This window comes from Galeopterus variegatus, unplaced genomic scaffold (assembly GCF_000696425.1).
Source record: "Galeopterus variegatus unplaced genomic scaffold, G_variegatus-3.0.2 Scaffold930, whole genome shotgun sequence".
NCBI lineage: Eukaryota > Metazoa > Chordata > Mammalia > Dermoptera > Cynocephalidae > Galeopterus > Galeopterus variegatus.
In genome coordinates this window covers 336,727-357,990 of record NW_007727041.1, presented here as the reverse complement: position 1 = coordinate 357,990, position 21,264 = coordinate 336,727, and the positions used below count along the sequence as shown (strand labels likewise).

The 21,264-nt window shown below is 35.5% G+C and overlaps 1 protein-coding gene across 1 annotated transcript in view; it reads left to right on the top strand.

Annotated features, from left to right (window-relative positions):
* Nucleotides 1–1,705: 1,705 nt before the first annotated feature.
* ITGA1 (integrin, alpha 1) overlaps nt 1,706–21,264 on the top strand; it is a 98,755-nt gene continuing 79,196 nt past the window's right edge. The window contains exons 1-6 of the mRNA XM_008573526.1: nt 1,706–1,763; nt 2,598–2,718; nt 13,898–14,010; nt 18,071–18,159; nt 18,264–18,375; nt 18,988–19,115. Of these exons, the coding sequence (XP_008571748.1) occupies nt 1,706–1,763; nt 2,598–2,718; nt 13,898–14,010; nt 18,071–18,159; nt 18,264–18,375; nt 18,988–19,115 (621 nt within the window). The remainder of the gene's footprint in view (nt 1,764–2,597; nt 2,719–13,897; nt 14,011–18,070; nt 18,160–18,263; nt 18,376–18,987; nt 19,116–21,264) is intronic.

Sequence of the window (21,264 nt, the reverse complement as noted above, 5' to 3'; positions counted from 1 at the left end):
GGATGACGCAAATGCTGCCAACTCTATGGGCCATAGTTGATTTTCAGTGACGTTCTTCAATAACATAATTAGTGGTGGTGCTCTGGTCTTTATCTGTCAAACAACAGTTTTCAATTGGGGGCAATTTTGGTCCCAGGGGAATTTGGAAGTGTCTAGAGATGCTTTTGATCTTCACAACTCATGGAGTGCTACTGGCATCATGTGGGTAGGAGCCAGAGATGCTGCTAAACACCCTGCAACACACAGGATAGCCCCCTCATAACAACGAATTTTCGGACCCAAAATGTCAGTAGTGCCAAAGTTGAGAAACACTTCTGTATAAGTACTATTTTTTGCATTTCTCATATCAAAAATAGTCTGTTGGAATTGTTCAAAACAATAAATAAAACCTGTGAGAAAAGGGTAGGAGCATGCACTATTTAGTTTGGAGTACAGAGGAGCACTGTTTAAAACTGTCTTCAAATATATGAAAGACTATTTTGCAGAAGATGGTAACCAGCTGTTCTTCATCACCCTTGAAGAATGGACAGGAAGTGTACATAAAAGGACCTGTGCTCTCCATCCACTCTTTTTCTGCTTCCCTCACCCCGGCCAGGCAAATCACTTCATGATCTTACAACCATATTTGTCCTGTCCTGTGTCTTATTACTTGCTGAGACCCTCTTAAATCCTGGGTACATACTTTGCTCTCACTGCCAAATCTCATCTCTCCCTCCCCTTCACAATCTAACTTGAAAATTTCAATCTCTGTAAAATCTTCCTTAATTAAGATGCTATAGTTGCCAGTTCTCTCTAACTATGGCTGTCACACTGTCCCCTTAAACCTGTTATCTTTCAGTCTACCAATATGTTATTTTTAATGTTATTTTAATACGTGCTAGATTTTGATAAGGGATAAAAGAGATGAGTAAGAAAGTCCTGTGTTGAGCTAGGGCTGGGTCCTGGAGCTCCCAGACCCCTCAAACCCATCATGGGTCACAAACCCTTCACACACAGGTCTACAAGCTACATAACCAGAAGAAAGGTCCTTGGAGCCTTGGTTGAAGAGCATAGCTACACGGGGTGGATGCCCAAGGCAGTCAATGCCAGCCAACTGGTGCAGGCAGGCTAACTCCACCCACACGCAACTTATTTACAAAGAATGTGCCGCACCACCCCTGACCAAACCTAAGGCAAGGGGGCCTGATTAAACTATTCTATTTTCCCAACACCCTGCTTTTATGAATTTTCCAACCTAGGAAAATAATCTCACATAGATAATTACAATGTAGACAGAATTTAATAATTATCTCCATGAGAGATTTCTTAAAAATTAAAAGAGGAGGGTTCAATAGTTGGAAAGATTTCTTCAAGGTAGGGGTGATCAAGGAAGAGTTTATAAACAAGTATCTTTCATTGTTTGTTTCCTTGATGAATAAAGTCTCTCTAAATTAAATTACAATCCTATGCATCAAAGAAAGCACTTAATGTTGTTAGCAAAACTCGAAGATTATGAATTAGAGTAGTCTGGATTTATACTATGTTTATGGAAAAGTTTGTAGTGAGTAATGGTTAGGAAACTGGAGTGATTAAATCCTCTCAGAATCTGTAGACTAGAAAAGAGAATTTTTCAGGATCTGTGTGGGTATATCATGCTTTTATCAAAGAAGACTGAATTTAACCACCTCCAAATTTACTTTATTATACTCTGTGATTTTATACGGCGATGCTCTTTGAGAAGAATTTAGTTGCATCTAGGAGGGGAATATCTTGGAATTTCACAAGTATACTTTAAAAACCAGTACAAAGAAGGAATTTGGCACCATTCATGATTCCACAGCCCCTATAGGAGACAGTTTCATTTATTAAGAGTTTCCACTACCTGAACTATAAGGAAACTTGAAAATTAATGCTCACTGAATATGTTGTATGTGCCAGGGATTGAGTAAACCCTTTAGATATATCATCTGATTTAATCTTGACAGTAATCAGTGAAGTTACCATCACCAACAAAATTCATTACAAGGGGGCGTCAGTGTATTCGCATAAGATTCTACCCACTGCTTGACTAAGGAAGGGAAGCAGAGCAAATCTGAGGCCTGCGTAGGAAGCCATCTCTGGATGAGGACAATCAGCTTACCTTTCTCTTTGGAAGCAGCCAGGAGAAAGCTTCTTTTCATGAGGTTTTCAATGGCATTACTTGCATCCTCTGTGTTTAAAATGGGAAAATGAAGCTGTTCATATTTCATTGGTGGCATGGTTTGCAGGCTCATTACTGGAAAACTATCTGCAACTACATTAGTCATGTATAACTATGAATTTCTGCTAGCTCTTTCCTGCACATTCTGAAATCTTTAGCTCTGCGAGTGGTACAGATACTACATTGCTATGAAATTTTGTTTGAATGTTAATACTTGTATTCTTTAAAGCCATTGTGTTGATTTTCTGTCAGTATACAGTTCATATCAGGGATCTTTCTTGCAGCTCTCATTCTTTGAGCTTCATTGCTCTTTTTTAATAAGAATACTGCTTCTAATGGTAACCTCAAGAATGCCAATTCAAAACATGATGGAATCTTAGTTAACTTTGTTAACTGGACTTTGTTTTCCCTCTTCAAGTTGTTCTAGACATCTGCATATCATTCAATGTCGATGTGAAAAATTCAATGACTTTCAGCGGCCCGGTGGAAGACATGTTTGGATATACTGTTCAACAATATGAAAATGAAGAAGGAAAATGGTAAGCTGGTGGGTTTTGTTGCTGTTGTTTAATTATTTTACAAGATAATGGAAAATAGTATTTGGTTATGGTCTATTTTATGAATGAAACTTCAACAGAGTGAATCATTTATGGCAGAAAATGACGTCTCATCATTTGGTAATGGAAACTGACTTGAAATAAAAAAAGAAAAATCTCTTGGCAGTATTAGACGAAGTGGTCAGTGATTTCTGTTGAAGCCTGAATTGACCTCAGGGAAGGTCCTTATCCAAAACAGTCATTGTTCAGTAAGTAAGTTATATTGGCAAGAGTTCTTTAATTGTTCTCATTTCAGAGTAGCTTAAATACTCTTGGCTGAAATTCAGTAGGAAGGATTGGGAGGCAGATGCGTGGTGATTTGAAAGGGTTAATATCGCTTCCATAATTTGGGGCTTGTATTTTTGGTGCCTTACTGAGCTACTAAGTGTGGTCTAATGTTTATAATAAACCTTATTGGATTTCTTTTATATGAGAATACTTCAAAAAGTTCATGGAAAAATGGAATACATGGAAAAAAGATAATACATATCTTCCCATGAACTTGTTGAAATATCTGCAAATACTTTTAAACCCTTTAATACTCATATTGGTTAAGTTAATTTTAAATATGATTTTTAGCATATTTAACTTGTTGAAAATTACACAAAATGAATATTAGAGCTCATTTGCTTTATATTTAATATAATTTTTAGTAACAGTGATTTTTTAAATTGGATATTGTAGAAAATGTACAGGAATTATTTGAACTTTGCTTCAGTTTAATAACATAAGCCTATTTTTTAAGTAACAACAATAATAAAAAGAGATTTATATGTCTTCTTATTGGAATATCTCTTTTTATTGGATAACAGTGACTTATCAGTTCACTGTAATTATTTCGCAGATGAAGGGATGTGGGTTTTCTGTATTTTGCTTTACCTTTTAGACTTGGTTAATTTGATAATAATCCCCTAAAATCTATCAAAAGTAACCATTTGAGTTCTCACATTTTCTAAGTACACATGTTGTATGCTAGGTGTAAACTAGAATTTCTTTTGGGGGGGGTGCTTCCCTTTTTTACTCTCCTTACAAATATCTCAGATGAGAAATCTAATAAGAGATTATGAGTTTTTAAATCCTCTCTTCTTCTATTCTATGCTCCGTATCTCCACTGCCCACGCTAATCCACCCACAGCTTTTAAGATTAAATGAGTAAAGTCACCCCTCTAGACACCAGTTTTATTCTTTTAGGAATTATACTTGCAGTTCAGGGAGCTCTTCCTTTAGGAGAATAATGGTGAGTGGACTAACTGGTCATGCATAAGCTAAAAAAGGCAGTGCATGTTTTTCTTAAAAGGCTTGACTTTTATATAAACACATAAAAAATTACTAATAGTTACATAAATTTTAAAGAGAAATGTAGTAAATAGCAAGCTTTAAAGACAAACCACCTACTTAAAATGAAGTGCCTTTTCAAAGAACAGTCAAATATCATTAAAATATTTTATAAAATTCTCATTTTCATTTTCTGATATGAGGAAAACATGTAATTTTCCTTTCCCATCCAGTCCCATTTCTCTGATTTTAGAGTAGTATGATGTCAGAAATCCTTAATTACCTGAATTGACCTTAACAAAGTAAAAAAAAAAGATTCCTATTTTTTCTTAGGAGCCTTAGTGCACTCCTTTGATCTCTTCATTTTTGTCTCTTCTTATAAGAGCCATCCTATTGTGAGATCTCCACCCTTCAAATTCTCTGGTCCCTCTCTTTCAAGGCACCAGAAGGCAAAGAATGGGACACTGAGAAATCAGACCTGAATGAGGCCTTGATGTCATGATAAGTTCTCTTCCCAAAGTCATCCCATCTTTGTAGAAGGTGAATGTGCAGATGAGAAAAAGAAAGACAGTCCAACATTAGGAAAGAAACAAAAGAGTACTTAGATTGGGTAATAAGAATAGGGTTTCAGAGAAGATGTTGCTAATGGTCTGAATGCATCTATACTGAATTAAATTTTAGGCAGACCAGTCAGAATTCTATATATAGATGTGAGGTAATGTTAATTCTAAGACTAACCTTTTTGAGACCAGAGACCAGGCCTTTTATATCTTGCTTCACCCATGAAATCTAGCTTAGCTGTCTCTACAGATGTTTGTTGGTGGGTTAAAGTTTTTTTTGTTTTATTATTTGTTAGTTTGTTTGTTTTAGCCACACCATAAAAGTATTTATGTAATACATTCTATATGTCTGGCATATGCTAGATTCTGTGAAAGATATGACAAATATTAAAGGTTATAATCTTGTAGAGGACATATATGAAATAATTAGGAATAAAGAATAGCGTCAAACAGCGTGGAATAGACTATAAATTCAATGAGAGTTCAAAAAAGAAGGAGGTGATTCTTGATCCTGAGCTGAGTCTTGAAAGATGACTGACCTTTTAATAACAGAAGAAGAAATGTGACTCCAAGCTGAGAAGCCACATGAACAAGGGCATAGACTTGAGAATCAGTGAGTGTGTTGGTAAGTAAATAGGTCTGATATTGGGATGGTAGAAGGAGAAGGGTAGCAGACCTTAAAAGCCAAACAAAGGAGCTTGGACCTAAGAAGAAGGCATCGAGAAGCCATTGTATGTTGTTTTATGACACTTAGTTTGGAAAATTACATATAGATTGGATTGGAGAAAGAAGTGCCTAAAAACCAGGAAATCTATAGGCAAGCAAGAACAGCAATCTAGTGCTTAAGGGATGAGGCCCCAGGCTAGATTCGGGGCATCTTGAATAAGAGAATGGTGTATCTGAGGTAAATTTACATGATTCATTAAGTCTTGTTGGAAGTTTGGAAAGGGCAAATGAAGGGGTAGGAAGGGTCAGCCGTATTCCAAAATTTGTGCACTGGATCACTGGGAAGTGGGTAGTCATCAATGGAAGCATAGACACAGGAAAGGAAAATCAATTTCATCAGGAAATTGAGTTCAAGGTGATGTCTAAGTAGTTGGAAACCTCAAAGTGAATATAGGTGAAAGGGAGAAGTTAATATGTTAGGGGAAATGCCTAGAGAGCAAGGACTGGTTTTGGTGCCCACTCACAACCCTGTGCAGTGCCCCACATCTAGAGTGGGGCCTTAAACATAAAATGCACCCAGTGTTTATTTGTTGGTTGAACAACTGAATCTAGTTTAACAACCTGTTACCATCAATGAAAAAACAGCTACATAAAAAGTGAAGTTAAGGGTGACATTCCTAGAGAGATGCAACTACCAGGGCCAGAGGTGAAAATAGATCTCAATTCTCTCTACTCCCAGTCTCAGGCCTTTAAAAAAAAAAAAGAACTATATTAAAAAGTAAATGTTCATAATAACTATCTTTGAGGTAAGTATCAGACTTTACAGATTAATATGTGTGTGCAAGTTCATGAGCATTTGAATGTAGATGTATGTCAGACACCTTAACTCCATTATGACGTTCCATATTTACAAAGATTTTGTGGAAAAGTTGAGAAAAATAAAGCAACCAAAAAGATGTGACCAACTGAATTAAAAATAAGCAAACTACAAATACCTAAATTTCCAAACCTTTAAGGATGGCATAGTGGCAGCATATTGTTGTAAAGAGATCCGGGCATTGGTAATGCAAAATAAATTGTAGAAACATGTTTGGATATTCTGTAAGTGTTTATAAAACCAGACAGAATGCAGACTTACTTTGAGAAATGCACTATGGAATAACTGACATACTTTGTAGAACATGGATTTTGTTATCTGATTTTTTCCAGGGATGGGCACCTTCATAAATCACATTTATGTTTATGGTTTGGAAGTTCATTTGTCTCATATTTTTTTAAAAAAAAAATCATCCTGACCCATCTTACATTGTGGCTGTGGTATGTTTAAAGAAGGAGCACTTGATGGCTCATTATGAGTACAGTCTGTAGACTTGACAAATATTGCTTTAATTCTTTTGAAAGAATTGAAAGTTAACAGAAATGGTAGTTTTATGTCCCCTTTCCCTTTCAGACGTTTACTGTGAAGTATAATTTATTTTGTATTTTTGGCTCAGAAACCACATTTTCTCAGTAGCAGAACACATTATACCTCTGGTTAAGATCAGCCATTGTTCATTATGGGCAGCATGAGTTGGAGCATCCAAATAATTGCAGTGTGGTTCAGAAGAATTCAGAAAGAACATAATTGGCTTAATAGTTTTGCTTTGAAGAGAAGAAACTTAAAGCATGCTCATACTGCACAAGCCTTCCAGATTTGGTACTAATCACCAGTGTGGCAACGTCTCCAGTAAACAGGAAAACGTGAGATGTTGATGTGGGGCTTTCTACTCTGTTCCTTTGCTTCATTCTTTCCAGCATGTGTGCAGATCCTTTCAATTGATGTTCAAGCATCTTCTCTTAGGAGCTTCAGTGACTTCAGTGGGCCTGTCTTCTTGAAACAAATTTGCAGGATGTAGACCCTCCCTAACCAATCCTTGATCCAATGTATGTCAAAATATGTTGACCTCATGACTTTCCCTAAAGGACCCTGCCTTATGCCAGGAAGGGTGCCAAGGGATTCACATGATAAATAACTGTTTCCAATATGTGTGTGTTTTAAATAAAACCTATTCAAGCTGGAGGAGGGGGGGAGGGGAGACTTGTTAAAGGTTCTATAAAATTTTCTCTTACAGATCTTAATATAATGTTTATTTTACATTGCTTATAGTGCCTTTGAAGTTGAAATTTCCTCTTGGCCCAACTTGTCATTTCTTTGGCTCACTTCTTTTCCACCCCTTTACCTTTCATGACCAAAGCACTGCAGCTAATGGGGTCATTGTGTGAGTTTTATTTTCTAAAATGACCAAACACTTGCTCCACTTATTTTTTAAAAAAAGAATTGGCCGGCAGAGATTGCTTGGCACTCTGAGAGTGACTTTGGTTTGGTTTATGTAATAGACATTAAGAAAGAGTTAGGTGAAAAGGGTGTTAATGAAATAATGTAAATATGAGACAACCCTCCCCAGGAAACTCTTACAGATGGAAAAACCATAAATATGAAACAAAGGCATCAGAGACTGGCCACTCTTCAAATAAATATTATAATGATCATAATAACAAGAATGGCTATCATAAATAGCAAACATTTCTCACTTGACTAAATTTTATTATAATTGGAGCTTTTCATGAAGAAAAAATGTTTCTTTCACTTTGAAGATTCTTGAGTTCATCAGGTATTTCTCTAGAGATCATTAATGATATCAAAAACATTCTTTAATCTTCTTAATCTGTAGACAAATTATTGTAAAAAAAAAAGCCATATAAAAAGCAAAATCTAATAGAAATAAAATGTAATAAGTTAAAGCTAATTTGTATTAAATTTTAAAATAACAGCACCCATAGTTCATGAAACAATGTATCTTGGGCCTTCACACTGAGAGGATGTAATTGTTATTATCTTCAGTCTCTAGACAGGAAGTGGACTCAGAGAATAAAATGCCAAGGGTTTAATATAGCAAGTATGTCACAGGGCCATGACATAGAACACCAGCTTCCTGACTTTTCAATCAGTTCTCTACCTCTAACAACAAGGATTCTCTAGAACCTTGACTTGGGAACATACCTCCTGTGTCACCCAAAATTATGTATGGCATTCTGCTTAAGCAAAATATCCAGCCCATAAAAAGGAAAAAAGATTTCACAATTTAGACCTCTTCACTGGATGCATAAGTCTAAAATTCCCAATCTTCTTTATTCAGATTCTTAGATATGGTCATTAATTTATTAATTCAAAAGATATTTATTGAATGCCTGTATTGTACCTGGAACCATTATAGCACTAAAAATATATGAGTGAACAAAACCTAAGAAATCCCTGCAACTGTGGAGCTTTTATTCTACAAAAGAAGGGAATAAAAAATAAATAATAAACTGAATCAACAGGTAGATTATCTCATGTGTCAGAAAATGATCAGTGCTGTGAGAAAAAATCAGAGCAAGAAAATGGGATGGAGAATGCTGGAGATTCCTGAAATTCCATAAACCCAATGCTGATATTTTTCTATGATATTATTTTTATGCAGCTTGGGAAAAGTGAGGCTTACTTAACATTAAAGTGGTAAGATATATGTACTTTCAAGCTTGTTACAGAAAGCCACAGGCTTGTTGTCAAAGCCAACAGTCAGCTCCCAGGAAAATACACAAAATTAGCAGCCTGTGCCCTGCTGATCCATTGGTCCCAACTCTCAGACTTTTTAACTCAATCCTAGACTACTATAATCTACCACCTTCCGAGCTCCCACACCTCAGTCTTTATTTGTTCTAGAATATGCAATAGGCCATGGTTCAGGTTGCTATGTCAGGTCAGTTTCCAGTTATCACCATAATTTAGGTGCTTTCAATTGCCCTGGAGATCAAATAAACTCCAGACCCTTTTCTTCAAAGTCAACTGCTTGACAATCTCAACCTCCCTGCTCTAGTATATGGAGGCTTTTTTCCTGTGTTCTAGCCACCCATATATCCTTGTTATCTTTCATTTTCAATCTTCATTCTCCTGTCTCCACACTTTTTCCTGGGCTATTCACAATCTCCCTTTCCTCCTGCCTTATAATTCGCAATAGCTTTACTATTAGCATGCTGTTCAGGACTCACTTTTCTTCGATTATACTAGATTTTCCCATCAGTGGAACATGTTTGACAGCCACTCAGTTCTCCTGTACACACTTCCCTTTGTTCTGCTCAGATGATGGAATCTTAGAGTTGGAAGGACTTTGGAAGCTATCTCCCATTCTCTATAGAAACACCTTCCAAAACATCCCTGACCAGCTGTAACCTGCCTCATCTTGGCCACAGGGGCTGACTGGCCTATGTATGACTTGTCAGTTTAAATCTTCATCATGCTCTACAAGCCCATCACCCTAGTACCCCTCTCCTAAATCTCACTAGATGACTACAACTACTATTTTCCAAAGAGGAAAAAGAGAGAGAGTGAAAGAGAGAAACTATCAATAGATCTAAACTTTATCCTTCCTTCCTGTTTCAGTTAACTGTTGCTGCATACCAATCACACAACACTTAGTGGCTTAAAGCAACAATGCTTTATACTTTCTCAAGATTTTGAGGATTGAATCAGTATTCTCCTGCTGCCTGGGCTCATATGATTATAGTCATCTGGTATCTTAACTAGGACTGGAGGGTCCATGATGGCTTAACTCATGACTGGTAGTTTGTGCTGTCAACTAAAGCATCCATTCTCCTCCACATGACCTGGTATTCTCTATTAGCCTAGAGTGGGCTTCTTTATAGCATGGTGGTCTCACATTTCCAGAAAAAGGTAAAATGTAATCTGCAAGACCTTATAAGGCTTAAACACAGAATTTTTAGTGTCATTTCTGCTGCATACTATTTATCAAACAAACCCCAGATTCAAAAGAAAAAAAAAAAAAGACTCTGCCTCTTAAAGCTATGAAGGTGAAAGTCAGGTTGTGAATGTGTACCCAATTCCAAAATATCTACACACTTGCAAACCTGTTGGTACTGGGTCATCCTGAGCCCTGCCTAAGAAATGGTGGCCCTTCCTCATTTTAAAGACAAACCTGTTCTGGATCCACTCCACTCTCTCTACCTGTTCAGGACTCTATTCCCTCTCCTGTGACATAAGTTTTTCTCTTGTTACTGGTTCTTTCTCACCATCATTTAACCATATGCAGGTTGCCTTCATAATAAGTTTAAACTCACCTCAAACCCTTAATCGTTCGCCATCGCCCAGAAAGAAAGTAGTCCATTTTTATTAACGTGGCCCCATCTCCCTTACTTTTAGTCAAGCTACTTGAAATGAAGTCTGCTGTGAGTTTGTGGCTCCCATTCTTGCCTCCCGTTCTTGATATTCTTCCTTCTTTGGATTCTGTTACACCTTTATTTCCTGATTCTCCTCCTGCTCTGGTCACTCCTAACTAGTTTCCTTCCTTAGCTCATTGAAACCTTAAGTGTTATTTTCCCCCAGATATCAACCTTCAGTTCTCTCTTATTCTATACTCTTTTGAGGTGGTAATATTTACTCTTAGGGCCTCGACCAAGCTCATAACATGCTCATGCATGTTCCACATGGTTTCTGAGACGTTCCCCAGCAAGACTGACTCAGTTGCCTGCAGAAGTAAATTATAAACGCACCTTTCTTTCTCCCCTCTGTCATTTTCCCCATCTCCACACGTGTACATACATAGAATTGCTGCCAAAAAGATAACCCATACCAAAGTCTGTGTCTCAGATTCCCTTTGGGGTAACCCAAGCTAAGACAACTTATATCCTACATATTTATTGAATTGGTTCTTTATTCTTCTCTACTTTCTTAATTCAGATCCTCATCTGGATTATTTTAGGAACTCTTACCTCATCCTTCTGATTCTAATTTTGCTCTTCTCCAATTTATTCATGACACTGCAAGCAAATAAGATTTATAAATCAAAGAGGTGATTATATCACACCCCTCTTTAAAAGCTTCAATGGTTCTCAACTTCCCCTTTCATATAATAAATCCAGAGTTCTTAAAGTTGACTGTAAGAACATTCATGATCTGAACCCTGTTTTCATCTCCAGCCTCAGCCTCTACTCCAACTTTACTGAGCTGTGTGCACTTATCAGAGGAGTGGTGTTATTTCTTGCTAAGACTTGGCTCAAGTTGGACCAAGTTCAGGTGTATTCAGTATTGTAATAGCTCATTTATAGTTTGCTTCCCTCTCTAAGTTTTAAGCAACCTAAAAAGTCATGTTTAATCCCTTTTTTATTCAATTTATTCCCTAAACCTTGTCATAAATGCCCAGCATGTGGAATGTTCTTAATAAACATCAATTAATCTATTTAGCTTCAAGTTGAATACTTCCAATAAAAGTAATTCTCTAAACCGTTTTTAACTACAAAACTAATTTATTCAATCACATTACAAAAAAACTCTGAAAATATTGGGAAAAATTACTCCTTAGCTGTTTAATATAATTTACATTTTTGATGTTTTCCCTTTTAATCTGTATTTTACATAGATGTTAGTTGTTGAATCATCTGAAATAAAGATATAATAATAATAAAAAAAGAACATTTAGATAGCCCATACTATGAGCCTAACACTGTTCTAAGCCTTTTACATACATAAACTCATTTAATTTTCATGATGTTCCTATGATATAGATACTCTTACTATATGCATTTTGTAGAAGAAACTAAGGCATGGACAAGGTGACTGACTTGTCCTAAACTACACAGCTAAAAAAAATGGCAAAACCATGATTTGAACTCACAAAGTCTGGCACCAAAGTTCGTGCTATATTTCATGGAGAGGATTAAAGATTTTTACTAAATTGAATAGGTTTTCACTTTGAATTAGGTCATAAATCATCTGCCATGCAATCTTATTAACTACTGTTTTTTATGACAGCACAATCTATAGAATAACCCTGCAATAATTAATTAGTTCTCACTATTGGCCATATTTCTTTTAATCTTTTATTATTGTATATACACTATGAGCATGATTTCTATGCATTAAGCTTTTTCTTCTTACTTTAGGTCATATTTTTGGGATAGATTCCTAGAAATAAGAATTATGTGTTAAAGAGTTTGAATTTTATGGTTCTTTACGCACATCCAAAATTGTTTTGCAAAAGCATTATAAGTGTGTTTTAGGGAGTTTATTTAATAATTCAATGTTTACAATTGCTATAAAACTTATTTCCACTAATACTAGTTTGTCCAAAGGACCTACACAAAATAAATCCCATCCCTTTTCAATATGACAGACTTTCAAATATTTAAATTTTAAAAAACGTTTGCCTGATCTCCTTGCACCCCAACACAACTTTTCAACTCTCTCCTTCAGACATTCTTTCTGTGTCAAACATCCCCAACTTTCCCTCGAGTATCTCTTGTCTCACAAAATTACCAGGCTCTCAATTATCTGAGTCATAGTCTCCTAAGTACATTCCATTGTGCCTATGTCCCTCTTAATTTGAGACTCCAGACATGGCTTGACCAGTGCCACAGAGGGGCTATCGCTTTTTTTGACCAGGGCATCTATTTCTAGCAATGCAGCCTAAGGTCACATTAGCATTTTTGGCACTAAAATACACTGTTGGCTAATATTTATGTGCTGTCAACTAAATCCCCTATGAATTTTTCACACGAACTCCCATTTAGTGAGGTCTCCCACATCCTGTGCTGATATAGATAGCAGTATGCAGTTAAGTGATTTACATAGATTCTTATTAAATTTTATTTTATTTTATTTTATTTATTTATGATGGTGTACTGAACCTTGGTGTACTTTAAGACTCTGCACTTGGAATTGTCTTAGACTATATCTTTATTAATGACTTGAGTAAAGATACAGAAAGCATAAAAACACTCATCAAGCATATCCTTATACGTACTTGGGAATTCAGATATATCTCAACATTTTGAAATAATAAATATCTGTATCTAAGATAATTCTAAGTGTAGAGTCTAGGCACATAATTAGAGTCCTTTAGGTGCTAGAGTCTTTAGATACAGCTGTGCAGCCAGTAATACATCAGCAACTGTGGATCCACCAAGTATCTTAACATTCAACACATTCATCCATCCTGTTCCGAAAGATAGCATGAGAGACTGTTAAACGACGTGCTGGAACTAAAATTAATCATGATTATATTTTTTCTGTTACTTACTATTACAGTGATTTTATAATTTGGCCTAAAAAGACAATAAGCGATTTTAACCTGGATCTAATAACTATCTTTATTGTCCAAGTGCTTACAAACTAGCATGTACTAATATTAAATCTTATAATGATTCAGTTTTTATATTTCCTGACTTCTCTAGAAAATTATCAGTTTCTCATGAGAAAATGTCATTTATACTTCCATGTGTGTTTGGTAAACTAACACAGTAGCAGACTTAGCCAATAATTATGTTAGCACCAAAATAAAAATATGATAAAGTGATAGGCGAAATAGTAAAGCAAAATCTCTCAGATCTCTCTTCTAACTACGTATTATTTAATTCAAATCAGTCTACAATTTACTCTATTTTAGACAACATTAAATTACTAACAGAGGATGATTATCTGATTATGTCTATCAGCCCTGCTGTCAATTGTCTTAGAATTAGTCATAAACTAACTAAAAGAAACTGTTTCTTATTGTTCAAAAATGTTAATTGATATATTTAACTTCCAGGGTGCTTATTGGTTCTCCTTTAGTTGGCCAACCCCAAAATAGAACTGGAGATGTCTATAAGTGTCCAGTTGGGAGAAGCGAATCATTACCTTGTGTAAAGTTGGATCTACCAGGTATGTAAAAATCAAGAAGTTTTAAAGTTTAATCCTAAATCATGCCCAGTACTCTTACTGAAAACAAATTTTAAGCAACTCAAGAAAATATTAGAGGTAATCTGTAATTACTCTTTAGTTATCCAAATGAACAAACAATGACATTTTAACTCCCTCTGCCCTTAATTTCCTTTAAAAAGTCATAAGGGAACATTCATAGATTTAGAATATCTTACTGCTTTTGTAACTGTTAACTCCCTCAATTGTGCTGGATCCTTTGTAATATGAAAGAACTTTTCCATATAAACCTGCCCATCATATTCCCTCCACAAAATTTAGCTTAATGCCTGTTTTGTTAAAGAAAATAGAAATAGAAGAAAATAGCACAGGATGAATTTATATTGAAATAGATACATTTGGTAAAAATATCACTATAGTTGGAACATGACTAGAAAATTTCTTCTAAAATTATCAAGGAATTAGAAACTTTTCACTCCTCTATACAATTAAATACCATTGAAATGATGTATAGCCCCACAAGTTTATTTCAGATATTATGTTTTTCAGTTCTACTTTTTACAATTTCTTATTTTTTTATTCATTGTGAACATTTTTTCCTTTCCATTCATGAACATAGTATAATAGCTGCTTTAATATTACATCTGGAATATCTCAACATCACTTTCCACATATTACCTTTCCTTGAAGTTGGACTGAATTTTTCTGTTTCTTCTTATATATATTAATTTTAGATCATAACCTGGACTATACTATATTTTTTAATTATGTGTAGAGACTCTAGATTCTGTTATGTGTCTTTGAATAGTCTTAACTTTTTGCAGCCGATTAACTTGGCTGAACTCAACTTCCAAACTGACTTTCCCATAGTGGGAAGCAGTTAAAATCTCTATTTGGTTCTTCTTATTTCATCTGGGCTGTTTGAAGTCTACTCTGCACATTTACTGTTCATGTCATTCAGACATTTGGACAGAATATATATTGATGTGTTAGACCTGCCATGTTATGGCTCTTCTTTTCAAAGTATTCCCCCTCACTTTGCAGCTGCTGTCATTGCCCGAATTTCTGTCTTCTTTTTCTTGAAGACAGTAAGACTGGATGTTGATTGGAGTTTTAGCCACTAACTAGACCCTTCCCTCAAGGGGGTAAAAAACACCCAAAAAATGGTAAACTCCCTCAGTGCCAATCTCTTCTTCCAAGGGGATGTTGATTGGAGTTTTAGCCACTAACTAGACCCTTCCCTCAAGGGGGTAAAAAACACCCCAAAAATGGTAAACTCCCTCAGTGCCAATCTCTTCTTCCAAGGGTAGATTCCCCTCCAGTTTCTGCATGCTTTTGGTTGCTTTTAAGTGCCTTCAGATGGTTGTTTCATACATATTCTTTTCCTTTTCCTAGAATTTATAGTTTTTTTTAATTATACATACATGTGGGGTACAGTGTTAATTTTCAGTAATTGTGTAGAAAGTGTGGTGGTTAGATCGGTATAGTTGGCTTATTCATCATTACAATACGCAATCATTCTTTGTGTCCCTTGACCTCATTAGTCCCCCCCCTCCCTTTCCCTGCCCTTTTCCACCTCTAGTTTTTAAAAGTTCAATGTATTACTGTGACCATTGTTTCATTCTTCCTTTCTCTGTGTCTCTCTTTATTGTTCATTTGTTTTTTATGGATTCAACTCCCAGTTATGAGTGAGAACATGTGGTATTTCTCTTTCTGTACCTGGGTTGTTTGACTTAGAATAATTTTCTCCAGGCTCATCCACATTGCTGCAAATGATACAGTTTCATTTATTTTTATGGCTGAGTAGTATTCCATTCTGTATAGCTATTGTAAATAGAGCTGCAATAAACATGGGAGTGCAGGTATCCCTTCTACCTGATGTTTTCCAATCCTCTGGATATATCCCCAGTAGTGGGATTGCTGGGTTATATGGAAGTTCTATCTGTAGTTGTTTAAAGAACCTCCATACTATTTTCCATAATGGCTGCACTAATTTACAGTCCCACCAACAATGCAGGAGGGTTCCTCTTTCTCTACATCCTCACCAGCATTTGTTATTCTCTGTCTTTTTTATAACAGCCAATCTGATTGGGGTGAATCATCAGGGAAATGATTACTGATGTTGAGCATTTTTTCATATGCCTGTTGGCCATTTGCATGTCTTCCTTTGAAAAATGCCTATTCAGCTCCTTTGCCCATTTTTTAATTGGATTATTTGTTTCTTTGCTGTAAAGTTGTCTGAGCTCTTTGTATATTCTGGATATTAATAGCTGTCAGATGCGTAGTTTGCAAATATTTTCTCCCATTCTGTAGGATGTCTTTTCACTCTATTGATTGTTTCCTTTGCTGTGCAGAAGCTTTTTAGTTTGATATAATCCCATTTATTTATTTTTTTCTTTTGTTGCCTGTTCTTTTGGGGTTTTATTCCTAAAGGCATTGTCCAGTCCTAGATCCTGAAGCATTTCCCTTATGTTTTCTTCTAGTTTTATAGTTTCAGGCCTTATATTCAAGTCTCTAATCCATTTTGAGTTGATTTTGGTATATGGTGAGAGATACGGATCAAGTTTCATTCTTCTACAAATGGATATCCAGTTTTCCCAGCACCATTTGTTGAAGAGACAATCTTTTCCTCAATGTATGTTCTTGGTGACTTAGTCAAAGATCAGTTGGCTATAAGTCTGTGGATTGATTTCTGGGTTCTCACTTCTGTTCCATTGGTCCATGAGTCTGTTTTTATGCCAGTACAATGCTGTTTTTGTTACTATAGATTTGCAGTATAATTTGAAGTCAGGAAGTGTAAAGCCTCCAGCTTTACTTTTTTTGCTCAGGATTGCTTTGGGTATTTGGGTTCTTTTGTTGTTCCATATGACTGTTAGTATTGTTTTTTCTATTTTTGTAAAAAATGTCATTTGCCAAAGAGTTGTTCAGGTAGGATGCCAAAGAGTTGTTCAGGTAGGAATTACTCCTTCACTACTGGAAGATGGAATAGATTTTTAAAATCAGCCTAGAGATTTTAGCTATATCAAGAATAGTAGGGAAGTTTCTGCTGTAGTCCCTAATCATCCCGGGAATGCTGTTCCTGGGTCTACTCTTGTATTGAAAACTTTAATCCAGATTATTTTAGACCAGTGTATATAAAAGCCCAGTTCCAGGTGCTTTCAAAGCAAACCAGACTAAACTTTTGGACAAGGACCAGTGCTCAGATTAGGAAGTCAAACTGATCCTCCAGGAATGTCTGCTTCTATTCTCCACTTTAAGTCTATATATAGTTTTAAGGTAAGAGCAACTTTTGGGCATGAATAGTGAGACAAATCTCTCCTGAACTTGAATTTTTGCCACTTTCAAATATTTCAGCACTCTACTAAGCAGGGTTTAGAAGCTTTTGCTTTTCCTGTCCAATTTTTTTTTTTTAATGTGAATAAGTAGAACGTCTTGCCAGTTTTCTCATGTTGGCATTCTTTGGGACACAACGTTTCTATTTGGAATATCAAATGTAGTCTTTTCATTTGTTTCCTTTATCCAGACGTCCTGGCCACTGCTCTAATCTTGCTCTGGTTTTCTTTGTAAACCTCACGATGTCCCCATGATGTTAAAAGTCATGGTCAAAAAATTTGTGTTTGAGTTTTCTATCTGCTCTTCTATCCATTTTTTTCTTTTTCTTACCAGAAATCATGTTTCATCATTAGTCATTTATTAAAAAGTATATGATTACATTATATCTACATATTATTGAGACTAAATATTTTATTTTTTTTAATTAGTAAAAACTTATTAAAAGAAATACCACATTCTCATTCCCCTACTAGTTCTGCATTCTTTCACAGTTCAGCAAAACTATTTGAAACAGTGATCCAGACAAAGTTTCTGGGACATGAGCCAGCTCTTCAGCCTTAGCTTGTTCATTATATTCCTTAATAATACTTGGAAGACTATTTAGTCGAACCAAAAGAAGAATGTGGTATGATATGAGCTAAGTAAATAGAATATTTTAATTAATGAGAAGACATTTAACTTCACTTCGTGAAACTCTTTTTCATCCTCATAAGTTTTGTTCTATTTTTAGTTAATACATCAATTCCCAATGTCACAGACGTAAAGGAGAACATGACATTTGGATCAACTTTAGTCACCAACCCAAATGGAGGGTTTCTGGTAAGAAAGAATGATGACAGCAGAAATGGTATTATAAGTCTTTATGAGATCTGTTATATGATTTTTAATCTTATGGTTTTTAATTTTTTTTAATATTCTATAAGGCATGTGGGCCCTTATATGCTTATAGATGTGGACATTTGCATTACACAACTGGAATCTGTTCTGATGTCAGCCCCACATTTCAAGTCGTGAACTCCATTGCCCCTGTACAAGGTACAGATTTTATGCAATGTTCTTGCATGTTTGAAAAGCATAAGCAATGAGTGAGATGTATGTATACACAGAAGCATACCAAAAACCTTGAAGTATTTTCTCAGCTACCAGCATTACCAATTTAGGTAAATGTTTGCTTTTCCAGTATATAACCAACTTCACTGCTATTTTTAAAACTGATATTAGTGTAATAACCTTTACCGAGGCATGTTTAAACCTCATAGCTAAAGCTGTCACATTGCTTTTATTTAAAAGGGTGAGCCTCTTTGAGGAAAGTAACTTCATTTGAGATACACACAGAATGAGAACTATTACATAAAACTTATACTGAGAAAATTTCCAAAGATAACTCTCATACAGTATTAATTAAAATTAAGTAGGAGATGGGTTTTACTTGAAACAAACCCCAAACAATATGTTATTGAATGAAATGAGTATTTCTTATCACCTTTCCTTTTTCTAAAACTTTTTACTGATTAGAAAAGCAATGTGTTCACTTTGTAAAACATCAGTTCATCTTTTAAAAGTGACTTTCTTTAAGCCATGAAAACTCTTCATGTACCTCTAAAAAGATAGATTCCAAATTTGCACAATTGACTACTTTTATTGCAGAATGCAGCACTCAACTGGACATAGTCATAGTGCTGGATGGTTCCAACAGTATTTACCCCTGGGAAAGTGTTACCGCTTTTTTAAATGACCTTCTTGAAAGAATGGATATTGGTCCTAAACAGACACAGGTATGTGACTCAACATTTTGAATTCTGTTGTTCTAAAGATAAAATGGCACAGATTTTTAATAAAACAAAATATTCTGAAAATAATCAGTAGAACTAAAACTGTGTGAATTTTTTATTCCATATCGCTGTTTTTATTTCTGATAAAAGCACATTTTGAATTCTGTTGTTCTAAAGATAAAATGGCACAGATTTTTAATAAAACAAAATATTATGAAAATAATCAGTAGAACTAAAACTGTGTGAATTTTTTATTCCATATCGCTGTTTTTATTTCTGATAAAAGGGACAGACGTTACTTCAGACCATGTTACTTTCTAAACAGAAAATATTATGAAAGCTGCCATTTCCAATGTTCTGGGAAAATATTCCCTATAGATCTCTATAAACTCATAATGTAATTCTTAATTATAAAATAAGTGTGGCCGCCTTTGGTAATATCAGAGCAGGGATTGGAGTTTGTAGAAGCTACACTGACATCCCAAAGAACTCCCCAAATCCTATTCTCCTTTCTCTGCTTATGTAATTTAGTAACTGAACACAGGATGTTGCTAAAAGTCTGTTTCCTCCTGTATTAATAATTTCTCTCCTTTAGTAAAAAGCAAATGCTCCATACTTTAGCTGCAGAAAGTCAAATAATTTTTTTTCCCATGAGTATTTGTTTCTAAACACATTTATTGCCACTAAATGAAGTGGAAAGTCTCACACAGCCCTTCTACTCTAGATACGGAGTTTGTGTTTAGTTTAATGTTTATTAAACATATATGGCTATATGGCTTAAAATATAAAGCAGATATATGGATAACAAGCAAATAAAAAGCTAAAATGAGGTCAATGCCTGGAGGACAGGAATTAGCACTAGAATCAGAGTCTGAAAAGTTGTTGCGCGATTTGGGGGCTCTAGGAGAGCACAGTAGATTTTAGGGCTGTACATGAGTCCAGTGTTCTTCCCTTTCCATTCTGAGAGCTCTACTTTTGGAGAAATTTTGAGGCACTCAAAAAGTGGTCTGACTACATCAATGTTTGCCACACATACGTAGATGTGTGTGTGTGTGTGTGTGTGTGTGTGTATTGTGAATTGGGACATAATTCATGCACATGTATATATGTATATACAAATGTCTGTATGTGTGTGTATTTATGTCTCTCTCTCTCTATATATATATATATATTTATACATGTAAATATATTTGTAAGTATAAATATATATAATTCTCCAAAAGTATGGTAGTTGAAGATTTCAAATTAGAACTCAAACCTCAAAGTAATGTTGCTGTGTTTCAAGGCTGAATATGTCTCTGTAGAGATCTAGCTGAGGTGAAAGATTATGTTTATCCCACTGTACGATACAGAACTTCTTATAATCAGTGTAAAATCATTTAAAAGAAATGGGTATTTTCATACCACAAAATGTACATTTTCCTGGATGCAACTGCTCATCTGCAGTTGACCTTCTCTAGTAATTCACTAGAAGTCGGGAGGATGTATAATATCTCTTCTTGCTACAGGGCGTAAGGCAACCTGCATCCTAAGAGACCACTCTAGAATTTTGACTTGCTGTTCCTTCTGGCACATGGACCCCATTTTTTTCCCCACCCTCCTTTCCTCTCTTCCCCTATCCTTTCTCTCCTTGATCAATAAGATTTCATAGAGCCACGAACTTAAAGGTGGACTGAATCTTCAAGGTCATTGAGTCCAAACCTCTTCTTATCAAGGGGACACAAGAGGTTAAGTGACTTGTCCAAGATCACCTTGCTCGTCGATGACGGATCAGAGCACACAGCTCTCCAATTGTTTCAGAGCTGATCCCATCTAATGTGCCTAAATAGTAGGTCTCTATTCCTTTTCATCTGATCAGGACTGTCCTCATCCTTCCTAGTGCAGCACCTTGGCCAGAACCACACCAAACTTCTGTGCTCCATTCCCTGCACTGACATTCCTGACGTGGAATTGTTTGCTCTCGGTTCTTCCCCCTCTCACTACTTTTCCCCATGATGTGCTCTGTTTCCTTCTACCTGTTTTGTCCATCACATTTTTTGTTCTTATCCAATTCTTTTTTTCCCAAAATTAATAATATTCTTTGAATATTTTTTTAATTTCTAAGATTTTATGGCCATCCAAGCATTTGATTTTTACCTTTAAATTCATTTAT